General features: G+C 36.1%; 1 protein-coding gene across 19 annotated transcripts; it reads left to right on the top strand.

Annotated features, from left to right (window-relative positions):
- The first annotated feature begins 1,968 nt into the window (after positions 1 to 1,968).
- LOC107816679 (uncharacterized) lies at positions 1,969 to 18,292 on the top strand. 19 transcript variants are annotated; one of them, XM_075246112.1, is made up of 27 exons: positions 1,969 to 2,518; positions 2,921 to 3,120; positions 3,325 to 3,448; positions 3,563 to 3,657; positions 4,035 to 4,170; positions 4,420 to 4,485; positions 4,582 to 4,644; positions 5,176 to 5,226; positions 5,379 to 5,461; positions 5,547 to 5,661; positions 8,030 to 8,072; positions 8,194 to 8,396; positions 8,531 to 8,740; positions 9,001 to 9,210; positions 9,748 to 9,822; positions 10,003 to 10,174; positions 10,358 to 10,539; positions 12,178 to 12,237; positions 12,440 to 12,656; positions 12,798 to 12,979; positions 13,227 to 13,398; positions 13,576 to 13,766; positions 13,913 to 14,084; positions 14,554 to 14,744; positions 17,343 to 17,479; positions 17,565 to 17,643; positions 17,883 to 18,292. In XM_075246112.1, the coding sequence occupies exons 1-27, from the start codon at positions 2,021 to 2,023 to the stop codon at positions 17,976 to 17,978; spliced, it is 4,023 nt and encodes a 1,340-aa protein (XP_075102213.1). In that variant the 5' UTR covers positions 1,969 to 2,020; the 3' UTR covers positions 17,979 to 18,292. The 19 variants fall into 19 exon arrangements, with proteins under 19 accessions (XP_075102213.1, XP_075102208.1, XP_075102212.1 ...); XM_075246107.1 differs by having other exon boundaries at positions 10,349 to 10,539; XM_075246111.1 differs by having other exon boundaries at positions 8,191 to 8,396; positions 10,349 to 10,539; positions 12,178 to 12,225.
- The last annotated feature ends 2,149 nt before the right edge of the window (positions 18,293 to 20,441 follow it).

Raw genomic sequence — 20,441 nt, 5'->3', positions numbered from 1 at the left:
AACAGGCAATTCTTGCGAAGGCATAGACTTTCGATTGGTAGTATTTCTAAATCAAATACTATATGTACCGCTTGTCAGCTTGGCCTGTATCTTCTTCTCAGTCCAAATAAAAGCTCTTCCATTTTACAAGTTGTATATGCTGATGTTTTGGTCCATTCCTATTTTTATCTGCAGACGGTCGTTGGTATATTTTTTTAGTCTTTGTGTGGATGATTACACTACTTTCATTAGGGGATATCCTTTGTTTTAAAAATCTGTTGTCTTGCCTACACTTCATCAATTCAAGGCTTTAGTTGAAAGACAATTTAACACCACTATTTAAAGTCATGCAAACAGACTAAGGTGGCAAATTTCGCCCTCTATTACCACTCTTTGCCGAAACATGGCATCATTCATAAAATACCATGTTCTCGCACTCTTTACTTGCACTCACAAGTCTTCGCATCGCCACCAGCGAGACCCGGGAAGGCAACCCGATTGGGTGTCAGAGGATCCATAGTACATGCAGCCTCCCAGATTTCATATTCATCATTTTTGAAAGCGAGGGGAAGGGATTTCTTTTATGCAACGGAAAAAAAAAATGAAGAACATTGAAAGAAAATACCTTATAAACATGGTTGAAACGAGTCTTACTCTCATGTCTCATAGTGTTACACCTTCTCGTTATTGGCATTTTGCTTTTGAACGATTATACATTTTTAAAGATCTTTAATATATTTATGTTTCTCCTAAACATAATAGTAAAGATTAGCGAAAGTAATTTTTTTCATTTTAATGATATATGGTATGGTTAAAAAAGTAAATATATTTCATTAAAATGCGTACCAACAAAATTAAATAAAAACACAAATGAGTTTTTTATACGCTTGATCCCTTTCTAACTATTATTTAAAAAAATAGCATCATTTATTATTTATTTTATAAAGAGCACTTTTTTTCATTATTAGCATATTATAAAAATTAAGCTCAATATTTAATAAGTTAACCGACTACTAATCAGAGGAAATACTTTTTTTGTCCATCTCCATTCTCCCTTTCCAACATTCATCTTCTTCACTCCATTTTTGAAAATTTGATACATATGTGAATACCACCTAAATTCAAGATGTATTGATTTATACGTCTTTTATACTTTGTATATCAAGTATCACTTTAATTCAAAATATATTTTTATGTATATAATTTTTGTATATTTACTTGTGAAGTACCATCTTATTTTAAGATATATTTTTAATGTATATTTCAAATATATTTTATATGTCAAGTGCCATTTTAATTCAGGATGTAGTTTTTATGTATATTTTTTTGTATATTTATATGCCATCTTAATTAAATTTAAGATATATATTTTTATGTATATTTTACATGTCTATGTGTCATCTTATTTGAAGATGTATTTTTTATGTATATATTTTATATATTTCATATGTGTTAATTCAATATATATATTTTTATATATACGTTTTGTATATATTAACATATATTATTATCGAAGTAAGATCTTTATGTTAAGAAAGGAAGAAAGAAGGAAGAGAAAAACTTAAGAAAGATAATTAAAAAGAAAACGAATGGAACTAATTTAGAAAATATATTGGCTTCAGCAGAAAACAAAATTAAGAAAATGAAGAAAAAGAAGAAAAGCTAATAGATAAAGAGAAAAAAAGGCATAATTTTTGTACAAAGAATTATTGACTTTCCATTCAAATTGTTTATGTTTACGGATTAATAATTAATATTCTTATTTTAATGGAACTATGTGCTATAAATATAAATATTTTTTCTATCACAACTGTAATATTAAATTTCATGTTAAGAATTTGTTATATTTCTTTTAAACTATGACAGTTAGACTTTTAATTATGGGTTGGTCCATTTAGGAAGTTGGTTGGGCCTAGAAATTCAAAGGTTCTCGTAATTAAAAGCTTACGTCACTCCTTCTAATTCAAATACTTCCGCCCTTTTTGATGTACTAATACACTAGTAGTACTACTACTGCTACTACTTTTCATCAAAAGAAGAAATGGAGACGAAATCGCCGTGTCCGCCGTACACGGTGACCGTTCGCCGGAACCCTCCCCGGAGAGCAAGACCGACACCATCCTCCGCTGTTCCTAATTCGCTTCCCCGATCGCCGCCGCGAAACATCTCTTCATTCCCCATTGAGGATATTCTATCAATAGAAGTCCCTGAAAAACAACTTCTTACGGAGCATCCATCATCATCGGAGAATCTCAAGGTATTTCTGAGAGTCCGACCGTTAATTTCTCAACGAGAAACAGCGAAAATAGAAAAAACAGCTGCTGAAATGAAGAAAACAACAAAAAATGCTTGGCCTAAAAACCCTAAGTCCACCAATGCGTTGCCGAAGAAGCTCAAAAAGAGCTATGAAGTCTGTGTGACAGTGAATGATGCACATTCCGTTACCCTATTGCCTCCGCAGAGCTTACAAGACGCCAAACGTATTAAATCAGAAGTTTATGAAGGTTTTTCACATGTCTTCTCGTCACAAGCATCTCAGGTTATTTCATTTCTTTGTATTCTTACTACTATGTCCGTCCCAATTTATGTCATGTTGTCTGACTACACAGTGTTTAAGTGAAAAAAAACTTTTGAAACTTGTGGTCTAAAAACAAGCCATATATATTTCATATTTGTGTGACTATAAATCTATCTCATTTAAGGGCAAAATGAGAAATTTAAAGTTAAATTATTTTTAATATTGAAATGTATCATTCTTTTTGGTACAGACTAAAAAGTAAAGATTATTACATAAATTGGGATGAGAGTAATAAATCGACATCATTGCGAAAGGAATTTTTAGTATTAAGTTGAAATATATCGAGGATTCACTAATTTAGGATTTAGAAACAGCAGCAGCAGTAGTTGCTGGTGTTGATTGATATTGGCATTTTTGTTGCAGAGGGAAGTTTACGAAGAAATGGTGAATCCTTTAGTTGAGGATTTTCTGAAGGGTAAGAGTGGAATGTTAGCTGCATTGGGACCAAGTGGTTCTGGGAAGACTCATACCATCTTTGGCTGTGGAAGGGACCCTGGTATGGTGCCTCTCGCTCTTCGTCGAATTTTATCACAGGAAGAAGGAGAGAAGAAGAAGTCACGAAGGTGCTTTAATTTCTACTGTTTATTTTACTTATAATGTTTGGCTGGATATATTTGTTTTAGCAGTTTCTTGGGTCATGAGATTTCGAACTGTCTTAAAACAGTCATTGCATTCTTAACTATGGATAAACAGTTGCAGTTCTATGTAAGTCCTTCTTCAAATGCCTGCATTGAATAACTCTTTTCTTCATGATTTATCACGTGCAGGATATTTTATTTGTCCATGTTTGAGATCTCTTCTGAGAAAGGAAAATCTGAAAAGATATTTGATTTATCTCAAGATGGGGCTGATTTATGCATCCAACAATCATCTATTAAAGGCGTGCAACAGGTTGTCCTTTGAATTGCTGTATAGCTTCTCTTTGTTGTGTGGTTTTTTCAGCCTATAATTTCTGTGGTTCAAAGAGATCAAATAATAAGCGTCCACTCTGGTACTTCTGAATAGGCCGTACTTTATGATGCTCAGCAAGCTGAATCGTTAATTGCATGTGGACTTTTAAAACGTGCGACAGCTATGACGAATTCAAACAGTCAATCCAGGTGAGTTGGATATAAATGCTTATGTTGGTCTGTGGCTGTTCCTTTGCTTTATGCTCTGGTTTGAAATGATTGAGAAACCTTTGCTAGTGTCTCTCCCTAAGTATATCCAGTGTTAGTTGTTTTGTCTTCTTCAAACGTTGGATTTCTTGCTTAAGTGACTTTTCTTTGACACCAAACTGTAATAGTACTTCTTCTACTTCTCAGACTTGAAATGATTGATGGGACATTTCATGAGATCTCTATGTTTTTATTCTCTGTATTGGCAAGTATGGAATCTTTGAAATAATTTCTAGTTTACGGACATGAAGGATATGTTACGTCTACATAGTCATGTTGCAATTGTAGTTATTATGATGACAGTTTTAATACCCTTGCAGTCGTTCACAGTGCATCATAAATATCCGCTGTGAATATACGAGGGCAGGTGGAAAAGTTGGTGATAACTCAAACAGTGCTGTGCTGACTATAGTTGACCTTGCTGGAGCTGAGAGGGAAAAGAAGACTGGAAATCAGGTAACAAATTGTCCGTGGCCACTGAAATCATACCATTATGTAGAAGATATTTTGTTGAATTGTAAAAGATCCATTGCCATTAGTATCTTTGATTTTATTGTCAAGACCGTCTAGGTTAGACCTTGATCTTCAGACGACAAGAAGAAGATTGTGACTCTTTCTTAGACCTTAAGTGCTATGTTGCAAATTTGGTGGTTAATGTATTTCTCTGGCTTGCGGCATCTCACTAAAAATATTACTCATGTTTAGGGGGTTAGATTGCTCGAAAGTAATTTTATCAACAACACTTCGATGGTGTTTGGCCTGTGCTTAAGGGTATGCAGCATCAATCTGGTTTTATGACTTCCGTTTCATGAATGTCGAGGTATGACACTCTTTCTTTGGTCCTCATCTACTGATAGTTCTGTGCAGTCATTACTGGAGCATCAGAAGAACCCCAGAAAACCTATGCAGAAACACTTTCAAAACTCTCTGGTAATGTCTTCCTTAGTTATCCTTCTCTGTCACTTTTCCAGGAAATTTTATTGGTCTATAGTAACTGCTTGTTACCTTTATATTTACTTCTACTTGTTGAAAATAAATCCTTTTTGCTTCTATCCCAATTTTACCTTACAGAATTCCTAATAAAATGCAGATGAAGGTGTAATTAATGTTTCACAGAGTAGAGCTATTAGAATAATATGCTATTACTTTGGCAAGTCATCTTCAGACAAATTTACGTTAATAAATAGCTTGAACAAAAATGCGATTGTACTGCTAGATTTGGTTTATCGAGATCACTGCACAGTTAACTAGGGACCAACATTATAGGTAAATATGTTCTGTACTGCTCGTTTTTTCTTTTCTTTTTCCTTCTGAGTCTTTGAGCCCTAAGTCAATGTTGAGGCTGTTTATGAAATGGTTATATTCGTTGAAGGTGCATACTCAGCTCTCGATAGCTATTTTTTTCTCAGTTAGAAAATACTTCATTTGCTTAGTAATTTTTCGCGTTCTTCTTTTGCATAGTTGACCAGATACTTACGAGATTATTTGGAAGGGAAGAAGCGGATGGCACTGGTATGCATTTACTTCTGCAGAAATAAATTTTGATATTTAAAACTGTCATTTACTGCTTAAAATATTAGCAGTCCATCAAACTTTTCTGCTTCACAAAAACTGTAGGTTTCTTAACATTGTATTCTTTGTGGCTTTCTATGTCCCTGCTGCAGCTTTTAACTGTTAGACCTGGGGAAGAAGACTACCTTGATACTTCTTTTCTGCTAAGGCAGGCTTCACCATATACAAAAATCAAGTATGATGGCCGTTGTAACAATTGGTTTAGCAATGACCCTTCTGTAACAAAAATCACCATATGAATGAAGAACTTGTTGATGTAGGTTTGACATCGTTGAAGAACATGGGATTTTAAACCACAATAAGAGGCCTGTGCAAACAACGCCTAGCATGGGGAAGCTTAAAAGAATGAAGTTGAACCAAACTGAAAATTGTGAGGTATATCTTATTTGGCCCATTTTTATTTTACATCCCGCACCTTAGGCTTTTTGCTTTAATATATGATTCACCAGAGGTTCGCGTGAGGTAGTTGTCTAACACAATATTTTCTCTGTTTAAGTTGGTGGTGAAAGCTTATTTCTTCCTCCGCGACCAAACTTGTACTCCCTCTATTTCAATTTAGATGAGGTAGTTTGACTTGGCACGGACTTTAAGAAAAAAAAAAGAAGACTTTTGAAACTTGTAGTCTTAAAAGCTTAAGGGGTAAAAGCTTTGTGGGGCCATGACATTTGTGTGGTTATAAAAGCTTCTCATTAAGGGTAAAATGGGTAAAATGAAGAATTTAAAGTTGAATTATTTCCAAATTTAGAAATGTGTCATTTATTTTGGAACAGACTAAAAAGGAAAGCACCTCATCTAATTTGAAACGGAGGGAGCATGTTTTAATAGTTTAGGCTTTGACGTGCAGATGCATCTCATCCTGTTAAATGACATTGTATCCTTTTCCCTTTTGACATCGAGATGCGTAGTGCCTCTATTTACAATCCAATGGCTCTGCTCCTCCATATGGAAGTTGCTTACTGAATTACCAGTTTCAGTTAATCTCTCAAGAATATCCTTTAACTTTCAACCCAGAAAGAAAAACCAGTCTGGTCCTTTTATACTGTAAAGTGACTCTTGTAAGATTACATTTATTGACGATGTCTTGGGTCTCAACTTTAAAGAATCAAACTAACAAAACATTCATACTGGTTGGGAAACAAAAATTATGTTCTGCTCCCAGGGAATTGGTCTAGTGGCAGGAGTGGGTTAGCCGGTTAGGTGCATATCACGGGCTCGAACCCTGCCACAGATAAAAGCCTAGTATTTAAGAGGAGAAGGATAAAAGGTAAACCCATTAATCCACCAGGTTTCAAACCGTAAGCCACTGGCCCTAAGGATTTCTCGATTATGAAAAGATAAGAAACAAATTTTTGTTCTAGTCCTCTTTCATTAGGATGATGTGCACATATTTCCTTAGTCAATTCTATTCCAAAATTTTGAAAGTCTATTTCTTTCGTTCATTCACCTATTATGGTTAAATATAAAACGCTATTGTGGGATTACACTGGGTTTGTTGTTGTTGTTGTTGTTGTTGTAGTATTAAAAATAAGAGCACTACAATCACAACTTGGGAGTTGTACTGAACTAAATATATTGTTAATTACAGACTAAGAAACAAAATTAAATAAAATATGGAGTAATCATTATTGAAGAAGACAAACTTTATTTTTTTGATAATGGCTCGTTATGGAATAAGACAAACTTGTCAATACCATTAACTACATGTGACTCAAACAACAACAACAACAACAACAACCCAGTGTAATACCACTGGTGGGGTCTGGGGAGGGTAGGATGTACGCAGCCTTACCCACCCTGGAAGGGCAAAGAGACTATTTCCGATAGACCCTTGGCTAAAGAAGATGAAAGAAGCCTTGATAGCAAGTAGTAGCAAGACAATATAATTAGAAGACTAAATCGAAGATAGCAAAAGAGAATATGAAAGAGGTGCTGATAACAAGTAATAGTAAGACAATATATTTAGAAAACTAAATCCAAGGTAGAAAACGAGAATATGAACGAAGTACTGCTAGCAAACTACGGAAGTACCGATGGCAAGTAATAACGTAACAAGAAATGCGATAGTAGCAAACTAAGGATAAAAGGGTACCGTACTAACATTAATAGTATCGAACTAGGGAAGACAAAGGGAAACACACGACTACCTACTAACCTTCTACCCTAATCTTCAACCTCCACACTCATCAATCCAGGGTCATGTCCTCGGTTAGCTCAAGCTGCGCCATGTCCTGCCTGATCACCTCTCCCCAAGACTTCTTTGGCCTACCTCTACCCCTCCTCTTACCCCCAAGGCCAACCTCTCACACCTCCTGACTGGGGCATCTGTGTTTCTCCTCTTATCATGCCTGAACCATCTCAGCCTTGCCTTCAGAAGATGTGCCAAATTATCATGAATTGTTCATAATAATTCAAGCAACAACTTTTAGGCAGCTATTTCTTCCGGTCATTTTGGTGTAGACAGGGGCGGATGCAGCTTTCGGGTCACGAGTTTATCTGAACCCAGTACTTTTCATGCACAATTTAAATTTATGTGTAAAAATACAATGAAATTGCAATAAATAGTAGATATAAACCATAACTTTTAAAATATAATGGGTTCAATACTAAAAATCTTAAATGTTTGAACCCATAGAGCTAAAGTTCCGGATCCGCCTCTGGGTGTAGATTTTCCTTACCCAACAACTCTCAGCCTTCACAAGATTCATAGCTGTATTTATTCATGTCAACTGTAATTTTCTTGCAGATCAATCAAAGAAGCATTGAACGTCCTGAACTTCCGAATGAAGGTATTCAAGTTCTTTTCTTCCATCTCTTTCATTCTTTCTCCATTTTTTTCTGTAGATTGGACCATAAAATATGTCCAATAGTGGATCGTGTTTAAAGTTAATTGCTTCTGTTGGATAGAAGCTGCTGTGGAAGGAGTGAAGGATGACAGCTTGACAGGCGTTCTTGTTCAGTCTGAGGAAATCATCACTATTGAAGCAAATGAGAGGAATATTCTCAGAGTTGATCACGTTGAATTGGAAAGAAAAGAGAGAAATCATCAGATTCTGCAAAATTTTGGAAAGGCTTTGTGGAAAGTCTTGAAAGAATACAAGAGAAAACTTGAGGTATAGTATGCTGATAATATACTCTTTCCATAACATTGTTACTATTGGATTTTAATATACTTAAGCATCCATTATTAGGCTTGACCATTTAGGGACTACGTTTGGTTATACTGAGTAGTTGTGTTCATGTAAAGGTGGCTGAAAATGAAATTTGCACCCTCAGAGATTGCTTAAGTTGTGAGAAAACTAGATCCGCTGAACTAGAGAATCAACTGAGGGATTGGCAAAGTAACTGCTGCTGCAGGAAAGGAGTTTCAAGTGAGGAATCCTCCAGAGAAGAGGATGAATTCAGAGGAAAAGGTTCATTAGATTGTGAGGCGCGTCAATCCACTGATCAGAATGAGGTACATGAGCAAGAGTTATTTTGGAGATGTATTTTTGGTATTGTCTGTTACTTGCCTTTTTCTTGTCCACTATTTTTTGTTTAGTTCGGTTCTTCTCTTCCATTTCATGATGAGATTTTGAAGCAGACAGAGAGTGGTTTTCTTAACTATATACTCTTTGCTTAAAATTTTCTTAACTAAAGTCCTAAAGGGTTCATTCTTGGGCTTTACCATTTAGGAACTATAATTGTTTATACTAAGTAGTAGCTTTCACGTAACAGGTGGACGAAAATGTAACCTGCACTCCCAGAGACTGCATAATCATCAAGAAAACAAGATGGGCTGAACTAGAGAATGAACTGATGGATTGGCAAAGTAACTGCCGCTGCAGGAAGGGGGTTTCAAGTGAGGTTTCCTCCAGAGAAGTGGATGAACTCAGAAGAAAAATCTCTTTAGATTTTGAGGATCATCAATCCATTGGTTGCAATGAGGTAAATAAGCAAGAATCATCTTGGAGAATATATTTTTGAATTCTTAATACCTATCTCTTTCTTGTTTTCCACCATACATCTAATCTGGTTCTTCTCTTCCATTTCATGACGAGATTAGAAGTAGATTGAGAGTGGTTTTCTTCCATCCATTTGATAATTGGTAGTTACATGAGAAACTACTTTCTCCTTTTTTTTTTTGGGGGGGGGGGGAGTGGGGTGGTAGTGGTGGTTGTTGGCTTGTACAGAGTACTAAAATGGAATATTGAATTGTTTGGCTGTTTGAAATTTGAATTATCTGGTACTCTAATAAAGCCCGTGTAATTTGTCTTCACATCTTTGTGGAAAAAGTAAGGTAGAAAAGCTGCTTGAGACTGGAAGCATTTTTTCCATATACACTGTCAAAAAAGAATTACTCTATTTTGTGGTTCTTACTTTTTTCCTATTACAACTTTCATCTCTTTCCACTTGAAATCTGGTATTCTCTTTCTTTTTGTTGGAAGAAGGCTGCTTATTTTGTGGTTATAATTATCTTTTTAGGTGACATCTGAAGCTTATTCTTGTCATTTGGAAGGGTCTGCGCATGCGAGAAATGATGAGCGGCTTGACTCCACTGTAAGACATGTTTTCCTTTCTTCTGGTCTTTTCTTTCTGAGAACACTTTTGGCCTCCTAAAGATATTTGTTCTTCTAAATAATTAGGTAATTAATTGTCATTGTTTAATGAAATTCTGGATATGTAAACCCTGGAGTGACATTCTTTACATGTTATAACTTTGAGGATAATTTGTTATAGATTGCTCAGCAGCTCGAAAGTTCTATTGAAGATGCTACTGGTGTTGAAGATCTGATGAAACTAATTGAAATGAAAGCAGAGATTACAGATTTGAATGGCAAAGCAACTGCTGTATTAAGCGGGTCACACTCTTGCACTGATCAGGAGTACGGGCAAGAAGAAGAAAGTTCTGGTAATAGTAGAATTCTGAATCCTATTCTTTTTCAATAGTACTTCTATAAAAATCTTTCTGACACTACTACTCTCTTTCAGCTGTACCATTTCTCTTAAGGATCTTCTCTTTGTTGCATCCTTTTGATGTTTGACTCAAGTGCACTAATTACCAATCTTCGTTTTGCCTGTGGAGATTCTGTAGTCCGCACTTCCAAAGCGACTTTCATAAACAGAGACGAGAACGACCTGTTGGAAGAGGACCACACACTTTTTGATTCAGTACTTCCAGATTGTTCAGTCAGCTCTTCTAAGTCATCTCTCTTCGTTGAAAATAAGAGCCCTTTTCAAGTGTGGGAGGACCAAACACAAAACGAAGAGGACAAGGTCTGTTCAGTTATATTATTAGTCACACCTTTATTCTAAATTTCTATTTAACAAGTAATTCACTTACATAATACCAACAACAACATACCCGGTGTATTCCCTCCTTGTGGTGTTTGGGGATAGTAGTGTGTACGCAGACCTTACTCCTACATTATGGAGGTAGAGAGTCTGTTTCCGATAAACCAATTCACTTATTGTATTAATTATGCTAATTATTCCTTCTGCTTATTTTTAATTTAAAATGCACTAGTTCTAACATGCAATGTTCTCAAGTTATTGTTCTTCAAGAATAGCAGTACATTAAAATTAATGTTCTTGGTTTGATGTCTTTGCTGTGTAACACCTGCTAATTTGCCTTCCCTTACCAGTATGTGCATAGAAGATATTCTTCTGCTCCATTTATCTGCGGAAGCTGTGATAGTTTTGCTGCTATTTCTTATACTCATCAAGTTAGTTCTACATTAGTTAAGGGATTAGTTATTTAAATGGAATTTGCAGCTTATTTGATATTTGACACCTTTAGACCTATTTTGCAATCTTGTTTATTGTTACTATTCCCCAGACTCCACTAGTGGGATTTCACTGGGTCGTTGTTGTTGTTGTTGTTGTTACTATTACTCAAATTTTAGACTATACCAGACACCGGAACAGATTACGAACATCCTACCAAAGTGCATGTGAAGCCAATGATGTTGCTATTAGTAGTTTAAGCATGTCCTTGTTGGTTGCAGTATGTGTTGTGAAATTTCATAGAATGTAGCTTATCTTTCCATGTTTTGCAATCAATAATCCTTCCTCAAATTTGATATCTTAAAAATCTCTTCACTGTGAACTCAAAATATGGAAAGAAAGTTTACTACTCAAAGTTGTTAGAACTCTCATGTGCCTCTAATCTTTGTAGTGATAATTGGTTCTAGCGTCCCTTTTTACTTAAATTTTATTTTAGTGTTTGGAAATTACAAATTCCTTGAGAATCCTGCATAACTAGAAGTTGATTGAGAGTGGTTTTCTTTCATCCATTTGATACAACAACAACAACAACGACCCAGTAAAATCCCACTAGTGGGGTATGGGGAGGGTAGTGTGTGCGCAGACGTTACCCCTACTCTGAGGGGTAGAGAGGCTGTTTCCGAAAGACTCTCGGCTCAAGAAGACGAAAAAAGACAATGCCAGTACCACCAACAGATACCATAAGAAAAATAACATCATGAAAACCAGAAAATAAATGCAAAGCAAAAGCGATAGCTAGTAAATAGACCCGGCACTTTCATCCATTTGATAGTGGATATATAATTTAGAAACTAGGTTACTTGTTTTTTTTTTTGGGGGGGGGGGGGGGTGGTTGTCTGGTGTGATTTTGAGGGTGAAAGGAAGATTGAATTGTTTTAGCTGTTGAAATTTGTTCGAGTGCACTAATAAAGCTGCACAAGGTCTTCATATCTTTGTGGAAAAAGTGCAGCAGAAAAGCTGCTTGACACTGAAAGCATGTTTTCCATATACCCTGTCAAATATGAATTAGTCTCTTTCATGTTATTTAGTTTTTTTCCTTTTACAGCTTTCAGATCTCTCCATTTGAAAACTGGTATTGTCTTTTGTTGGAAGAAGGCTGCTTATTTTGTGGTTATAACTATGTTTCAGGTGAAGTCAGATGCACATACGAGAACTGAGGAGCGGCTTGACTCCACTGTAGGACATATGTTATCCTTTCTTCTGGTCTTTTCATTCTGAGAATACTGCCAATATTTTCTTCTTCTAAGTAATTAGGCAATTAGTTGTTATTCATGGAACGAAGTTGAAAACATCAAAAATATTTCCACAGGGTGTTTATGAAAATTATGGGTATGTAAAACCTGGAATGACATTGTTTACGTGTTATAACTTTGAGCTTAACCTGTTATAGACTGCCCAGAAGTTCGAAAGATCTATAGAAGATATTACTGGTGTTGAAGTTCCGAAGATTCCAGATGGAATGAAAGCAGAGAGTATAAATTTGAAAGGCAAAGAAAATGCTCTGTTAAGTGGGTCACCCTCTTGCACTGATCAGGAGTACGAGCAAGAAGAGGAAAGTTTTGGTAATAGTAAAATTCTGAATCTCCTATTCGTCTTCAGCAGTAATTGTATGAAAATCTTTCTGATGCTACTTCTCCTCTCTATGGTCTCTACCATATCTGTTAACATTCTTTTGCGTGTCACATCCTCTTTCATTAACTCAAGTGCACTAATTACCAATCTCTGTTTTATCGGCGGATATTCTGTAGTCTGCACTTCCCAAGCGACTTCAATAAGCAGAGACGAGAACGACCTGTTGGAAGAGGACCACATGCTTTTTGATTCAGTACTTCCAGAATGTACAATCAACTCTTCTGAGTCATCGCTCCTCGTTGAAAATAACAGCTCTTTTCCAGTGGTTGAGGACCAAACACAAAACGAAGAGGACAAGGTCATTTCAGTTATATTATTTAGTCACACCTCACCTTTATTCTGAATTTTTATTTCAAAAGTAATTCACATTTTGTATCCTTTATGCTAATTATCACTGATGCTTATGTTTAGTCTAAATGCATTAGTTTTAACAATGCAATGTTCTCGAGCTATTATTTATGTTCCTCAAGAATAGTAGTACATTAAAATTAATGTTCTTGGATAGATGTCTTTGCTGTGTAAGCAACTAATTTGACCTGTTATAGACTGCTAAGACGCTCGAAAGTTCTACTGAAGATGCTACTGGTGTTGAAGATCAGAAGATTCCAGATGGAATGAAAGCAGAGAGTACAGATTTGAATGGCAAAGCAAATGCTTTGTTAAGTGGGTCACCCTCTTTCCCTGATCAGGAGTACGAGCGAGAAGAGAATTTTTTTGGTAATAGTGAAATTCTGAATCTCCTATTCCTATTCAACAGTGATTGTATAAAAATCTTTCTGATACTACTTCTCTCTGTGATCTCTACCATATCTCGTAACATTCTTCTGCTTGTCACATCCTCTTTGATGTTTGACTGAAGTGCACTAATTACCAATCTCTGTTTCATGTGCGGAGATTCTGTAGTAAGCACTTCTCAAGCGACTTCCATAAACAGAGACGAGGCCAGCCTGCTGGAAGAGGACCACACGCTTTTTGATTCAGTACTTCCTGAATGTACAGTCAACTCTTCTGAGTCATCTCTCTTCATTGAAAATAACTGCTCTTTTCCAGTGCTGGAGGACCAAACACACAACAAAGAGGATAAGGTCAGTTCAGTTATGTTATTAGTCACACACTTATTCTAAATTTCTATTTCACAAGTAATCCACATTTTGTATCCTTTATGCTAATTATCACTCATGCTTATGTCTAATCTGAAGTGCTTTAGTTCTAACAATGCAATCTGTTATAGACTGCTCAGAAGCTTGAAAGTTCTATTGAAGATGCTACTGGTGTTGAAGATCTGATGAAACCAAATGAAATGAAAGCAGAGATTACACGTTTGAATGGCAAAGCAACTGCTGTATTAACTGGGTCACGCTCTTGTACTGATCAGGAGGACGGGCAAGAAATGGAAAGTTCTGGTAATAGTGAAGTTCTGAATCCTATTCTGCTTCAATAGTTCTTGTAAATAAATCTTTTTGATACTACCTCTCCTCTCTTTGATCTGTACCATATCTATTACTCCCTCCGCTCCATTTTATATGGCTTTGTTTGACTGGGAAAGTTGTTTAAAAAAGACTTTTGAAACCTGTGGTTTAAAACATGCCATAAAAATCTGTGTGGCTATAAAATCACATGTTATAGGTAAAGTGGGAAGTTTACAGTTAATTTGTTTCCAAATATAGAAATATGCCATTCCGTTTGGGACAAAGGATTGTTCAAGTGGTAAGCACCCCTCCACCTCCAACCTTAAGGTTGCGGGAGCAAAGTGGGAAGGAAAGTGTGTCACGTAAAAATGGGACAGCATGAGTAACATTCTTCTGTTTGTCACATCCTCTTTGATGTTTGACTCGAGTGCACTAATTGCCAATCTCTGTTTCATGTGTGGAGAATTTGTAGTCTGCACTTCCCAAGCAACTTTCATAAACAGAGACGGGGCCAGCCTGTTGGAAGAGGATCATGCGCTTTTTGATCCAGTACTTGCAGAATGTACAGTCAGCTCTTCCGAGTCATCTCTCTTCGTTGAATATAACAGCTCTTTTCCAGTGGTGCAGAACCAATCACAAAATGAAGAGGACAAGGTCAGTTGAGTTATATTATTAGTCAAACCACACCTTTATTCTAAATTTCTATTTCACAAGTAATTCACATGTTGTATCCTTTATGGTAGGCTGGTAGCTATCACTCCTGCTTATGTTTAATCTTAAAATGCATTAGTTCTAACAATGCAATGTTCTCGGGCTAGTATTTATGTTATTCAAGAATAACAGTAAATTAAAATTAATGTTGTTGGTTTGATGTCTTTGCTGTGTAACAGCGACTAATATGCCTCCCCTTACCAGTATGTGCATGGAAGATATTTTCGAGATTTTTCTTCTGCTCCATTTATCAGAAAGGTGTAATAGTTTTGCTGTTATTTTTTATCCTCATCAAGTTATTCCACATTGCTTAAGGGACTAGTTATTTAAATGGAACTTGCAGCTAATTTGATTTTTGCCACCCTTCATTTCTATCTTGCAATCATGTTCTTTGTTACTATTACGCATATTTTGAACTATATAAGACTCTAGAACAGATTACCAGCATCCTACCAAAGTGCATGTGAAATCAATGATGTTGCTATTAGTGTTTAAGCATGGCCTTGTTGGTTGCAGTATTTGTTGTGAAATTTCATAAAATGTAGTTTATCTTTTCCACGTTCTACAACCAATTTCCCTAAAATTTGACATCTTAAAGTCCCTTCACTATGAATTCGAAATATGGAAAGAAAGTCTAATATTCTTTAGTTGTTAGATCTCTCTTGAGCGTCTAAGCTTTGTACTGACTATTGGTTCTTGCATCCCTTGTCTTTCCATAATATATTTACTGGTTGGCAATTACAAATACCTTGAGAATCCAGTATCACCAGAATTGCCATTTGTTAGTGTTGAGGAAATTGAACTTGGGCCTAACTCAACCCAAAAAACTAGCTCAAGAGGTGAGGATTGCCCAAGCTATATAAAGAGACCACCCATCCCTTATAGAGCCAATGTGGGACTCTTCAACACCCCCTCTCATGCACGGGGCTAGATATCTGGAGCGTGGACAATTCAATATGAGGGCTCAACATAGGGAAACGAGAATTAGGATGGGTTCTACTCTGATACCATGTTAAAGAAATGGACCTTGGGTAGCTCAACCCCAAAAGCTAGCTCAAGAGGTGAGGATTGTCCAACCATATAAAGAGTCCACCTGTCCCTTATAAAGCCGATGAGGGACCCTTCAACAGTTAGTGTAGAGAGATGTGAGTACTACTAATAATTACTTAAGGAAAGAAAAAGTGTTTCACGCTAAGTTACAGCTGTCTTTCATTAAGGCTAAATTCGGCCTCAATTTGCATGAAGTGTGTAGTAGAATTTTGCAAAAATGTGTTATGATATAAAAACCCAAAAGTTAAGTATATTATGCACATAGGAGTAGGAACTTTTAGCATCCGACAAGAAGATCAAAGTGTCTACCCCGCAAAAGAATTTTATTGTATCATTGGTTTTGGTATAAAATTTTTTTAAGAATTGCGGAGGAAGCTGATCGTTGCATTAGTTTTTTGATACAACCCAAGTAGAACCACACCCCAAAAGCTAACTATTGAGCTGGAAGAGTTCAAGGCTATATAAACCTCACATGCACATTACAATACCGATGTGGAATTCAAGTCTCATACCTTGCAATGGACCATAACAAACCATCACGCTCGGCATCCATCGTCCTCGACGGTTAGATGTGTGCTAGACATTTCTAGCCCCTGGCGAACACCGCAATATCGGCGTCACCATCGATGACACGATGAGCACGGAGGATGGTGGGTGGCTCTGGTATAATTGATACAACCTGGGGAGAACCACACCCCTAAAAGCTAGCCATTAAGATGGAGAGCCTAAAGCTATATAAAACCCACATCAGCACATTATAATACCGATGTGGAATTCAAATCCCATACCTTGCAATTGACCATAACATTTTTTTTCTGCTCAATAACTGGCTTGTAATAAACCAAGAAATCATGTTTGTTTGCAATAGATATGTCCTTAAATTCAAACACCATGTTTGCTCATAATCAACGCCATGTTTGTTTATAACTTCAGCTATTATCAACTACATTAGTTTTGTCTGAATTTCTTTGGGCAGTCCGGTGCACTAAGCTCACGCTATGCGCGGGGTTGGGGGAAGGTCCGGACCATAAGGGTCTATTGTACGTAACCTTACCCTGCATTTCTGCAAGAGGTTGTTTCCACGGCTCGAACCCATGACCTCCTGGTCACATGACAACAACTTTACCAGTTACGTCAAGGCTTCTCTTCTGTCTGAATCTAAAATATATATTTTAATATTAAATTAAGCAGTACGAAAACATGGTAGCTTAGTTTAAGATAAGCCTTCTGAATAAATTTGAGAATAAGATAGTTTATTCTAAAGAAAACTGGTTTACTGTACAACAAATATATAGAGATAATTACTTATTGCAACTCGTCTTACTTAGAGAGGCCTATACGTTAATTCTATGATTTCTTGAGGAAGCAAGGGCCACCTTTACAAAGTGGCGTAAAATACTGCAGCGTCACCTGTTTCATCTGAACTGTTTTGAAGTTTATATCTTCCAGAGTTCTTCCGAAATAATATAGGTATCTTCTTATATGATTCAGAAACCATTGGGTCCATCGACAATGTTAATGCCCGAGGAAGTTGTACATGCTCTAGGATGCCATGATAACAACACACCTGAAGCAGTTACCAAACATGGTTCCTGCACTAAACTTCAGAATGCAGATAGGCCAAAAAGGTATGTCACGCGTTTAGTTTGCTTACATCAGCTCCTAATAGTATTGTCTGCTTGCTTATTCATCTTCATTCAATAATTTATCCAGGAGACTTCTACCAGTTTCGTCCATCTTATTAAAAGATATAGGCAATATAGACTTCAAGGACGAGAATGAGAAACCAAAGGTGAATTCCTGGTGCTTATCATTTTCAGTTTTTGTTGCAGCCACTGTTGTCATTGCTTTCCTTTTCCTTTTATTCACCATTATCTGTATCCAGTTTTAAATAATTCGACTTAGTGTCTCCATGTTTGGTAGGATGTATAAATTCTCATGACGGAATTCCTTTCCCCCGGTTTGAGATTCAATATTTGCACTCGAGCTCTTTTGTTGTACAAACACATTTGACTTAGCAACTTATTGCAGGGAGTCAAGGCAGAAAAGAAAGGAACTTCTGGTAAGAACAGAACTCAGGGCAGCACTTCACTTATTCGTTTGCTCAAGGATAATCTTGCTATCTAGTTCATCATGGACTGCGTTCAAGGTTTCCTCTGCAATAAACGATATTGTTCTAGGGTGTAAATTTGAGATTGTATATAAGGTCATTCAAATCCAATCTCTTCCTTTTGACGACTGTCAGTTGCTTTTTGTACCTCACAAACAACATCTTTTTGTGTAAACTGGCTAGACTTTTTCCTATTGGGAAGAGGCCTTAGTCCTCAAAATGCTACTCTGATTATTTTGAAAGCTCGTGAGCTTCTCTGAGAATTGTACCTAACGAATTTGAAAAGAACAAGATCAAGCATGGAGATACAAATAGCTTTTCCTTCTTCAAACGTCTACGTGATTTTTAAATCTGTTTTTTTGTCCCAGAATTATTTTATATTCAAGTATTTATGGATAACAAGCTCCATATATGTTCTGCGTTGACAATATAATTACTTTGGGATAACATTTTCTGCATTATTTCTAGTGTTTGTTTGGTGATATTTTGTTATTAAAGGTTGACAAAAATGTAACTGTTGTCTAAATCAAGATTAGAATCATAGCAGATGGATGGGTTTCTTCCATTTTAAATACATTTTTTCTAGTAGAATGCAAAGAATGGGTTTCTTCCATTTTATATACTGTAAAGCTTAAAATTTAGTTGTTTTAAAAATATAAAAGGGTCATTCTTGTTGGAAGTTGGAACTAATAGTAAGAAAAGAGAGTAGAAAGTTTAGCTAGTCAATGAACTGTAAGAAGCATTAGCTTTGCTGGTTTATATATTGGTATACAGAACTCTCAAATAAATACATTCAAGATCTCTCTAACAGATTGAGTCAATATGTTCTGAGGATTACCCAAAATTTAACAGTGTAAAAGATCCTTCAAAATATTCATACTCGAGACTCTACGTCACATCAAAACGAAAATCAAGCACCCAATGGCCTTTCCTTTATATTTTACGGAAACACTTCTCGTCACATTCAATGCGTCTTAACACATTACATCGTACTCATCACAAGGCCATTCCACCGCTCATCGATCTACAAATTCCACATGTAGGGACATCACCGGACATATGGGTAATTGTACAAGTTACAACTGAAGCTACCGAGCTTAAGCTGCGATTTAAACCTGGCCTCAAGTCCTCCAGACTGGCCCATCACCAAAACACATAATATACATCTCGAACCTCGTTCATAGAATCACAAGCCGGCGATGCACAACTGATACTGAGTGCTCATGTGCGCATACGAATACGTGGAAGGAATTCAAAGAGTTATGTCTCAAGTTGAATCAATCCCGCACGTTAAGGAAAGAAAGATGGGAAGTATATATCCTAAATGCTCTGTAGCCTCTCGAAGATAAGTATTGACGTCATCATATCGATCCGCAAGACTCTACTAGACAATTGCTCATGACTTGTAGAACCTATGAACCTAGAGCTCTACTACCACCTTGTCACGACCCAAAATCCAACTAGTCGTGATGGCACCTAACCTAACCCGCTAGGTAAGCCAATTATCACTATCCAGTTCCATTAACAATTTTTAAGGAAATTTAAGTAAAGAACAATCTTAATCTTATACATTCCCCAAGAACCGGTAGTACAAATCATGAGTTTCTAAGAATATAGTTTACAGAGCGGAATGAAATAAATATATAGTCTGTTTGAATAGTACATAAACAGAGCTTTTTATAAATTTAAGGCTACCATGAACAAGAGGCAGCTACAACAGGAACACATGTACATCTTCAATTCCCGCAACCATTGACCATAACGAATAGGCGCGTCTAATTAACACGCAGAGCGACCCCCAGCCCACGGCCCTACCTATAGAGGTGTTCATGGTTCGGTTTGGATCGATTTTTACCTAAAAAGAAATCAAATCAAGTAAGTCGGTTCTTCAAATATTGGAACCAAATCAAACTAATTAAGTCAGTTTTTTATCGATTCGATTTTTGTCGATTTTTTGTTAGTTTTTCGGTTTTTTATCGGTTTTTTTCTCAATATGAGAAATCTATTATTTACCAAGATATATTGATGATAATTGAATCAAATAGTGAAGAATAATTTAAGTACTCAATTAAAAATCGATTATTTTTAACATGGAATAAATTTTTGTGCTTAGCAAAAGAAAACTACCAATCAAACTAGAATGTAAAGGCAAAGAATTAGACTAAAAATATAAACGACTAATATGTACCATAAAATATGATATAACTTTATATAAAAATATACATATATAGGTATAATAATAAATTTAAATAGCTATTTCTAGAGTCGGTTTGGTTCGGTTTTTTCGGTTATTTTTTATTAAACTCAAAACCAAACCAAATTTAATCGATTTTTAAAATTCAAAACCAAAACCGAACCTAAAAAATATTGATTTTTTTGGTCGGTTTGGTTCGATTTTTTGGGTTTTTATGAACACCCATACCTACCTTGGTCTTAATTTGCCCTGCGATCGATTTGGCCCTAAGTAATGTGGTACACGG

This window comes from Nicotiana tabacum, chromosome 23 (assembly GCF_000715075.1).
Source record: "Nicotiana tabacum cultivar K326 chromosome 23, ASM71507v2, whole genome shotgun sequence".
NCBI lineage: Eukaryota > Viridiplantae > Streptophyta > Magnoliopsida > Solanales > Solanaceae > Nicotiana > Nicotiana tabacum.
Note: the sequence above shows the minus strand (reverse complement) of the source record. Positions and strands in the feature narration are given on the sequence as shown.

Excerpts from the sequence above, each read along its gene's own strand:
- LOC107816679 (XM_075246106.1), top strand. The coding sequence starts at position 2,021 with ATGGAGACGAAATCGCCGTGTCCGCCGTACACGGTGACCGTTCGCCGG. Across the intron at positions 2,519-2,920 it reads TCTCGTCACAAGCATCTCAG|AGGGAAGTTTACGAAGAAAT; the intron begins GTTATTTCATTT and ends TTTTTGTTGCAG. Across the intron at positions 9,211-9,747 it reads AATCCATTGGTTGCAATGAG|GTGACATCTGAAGCTTATTC; the intron begins GTAAATAAGCAA and ends TTATCTTTTTAG.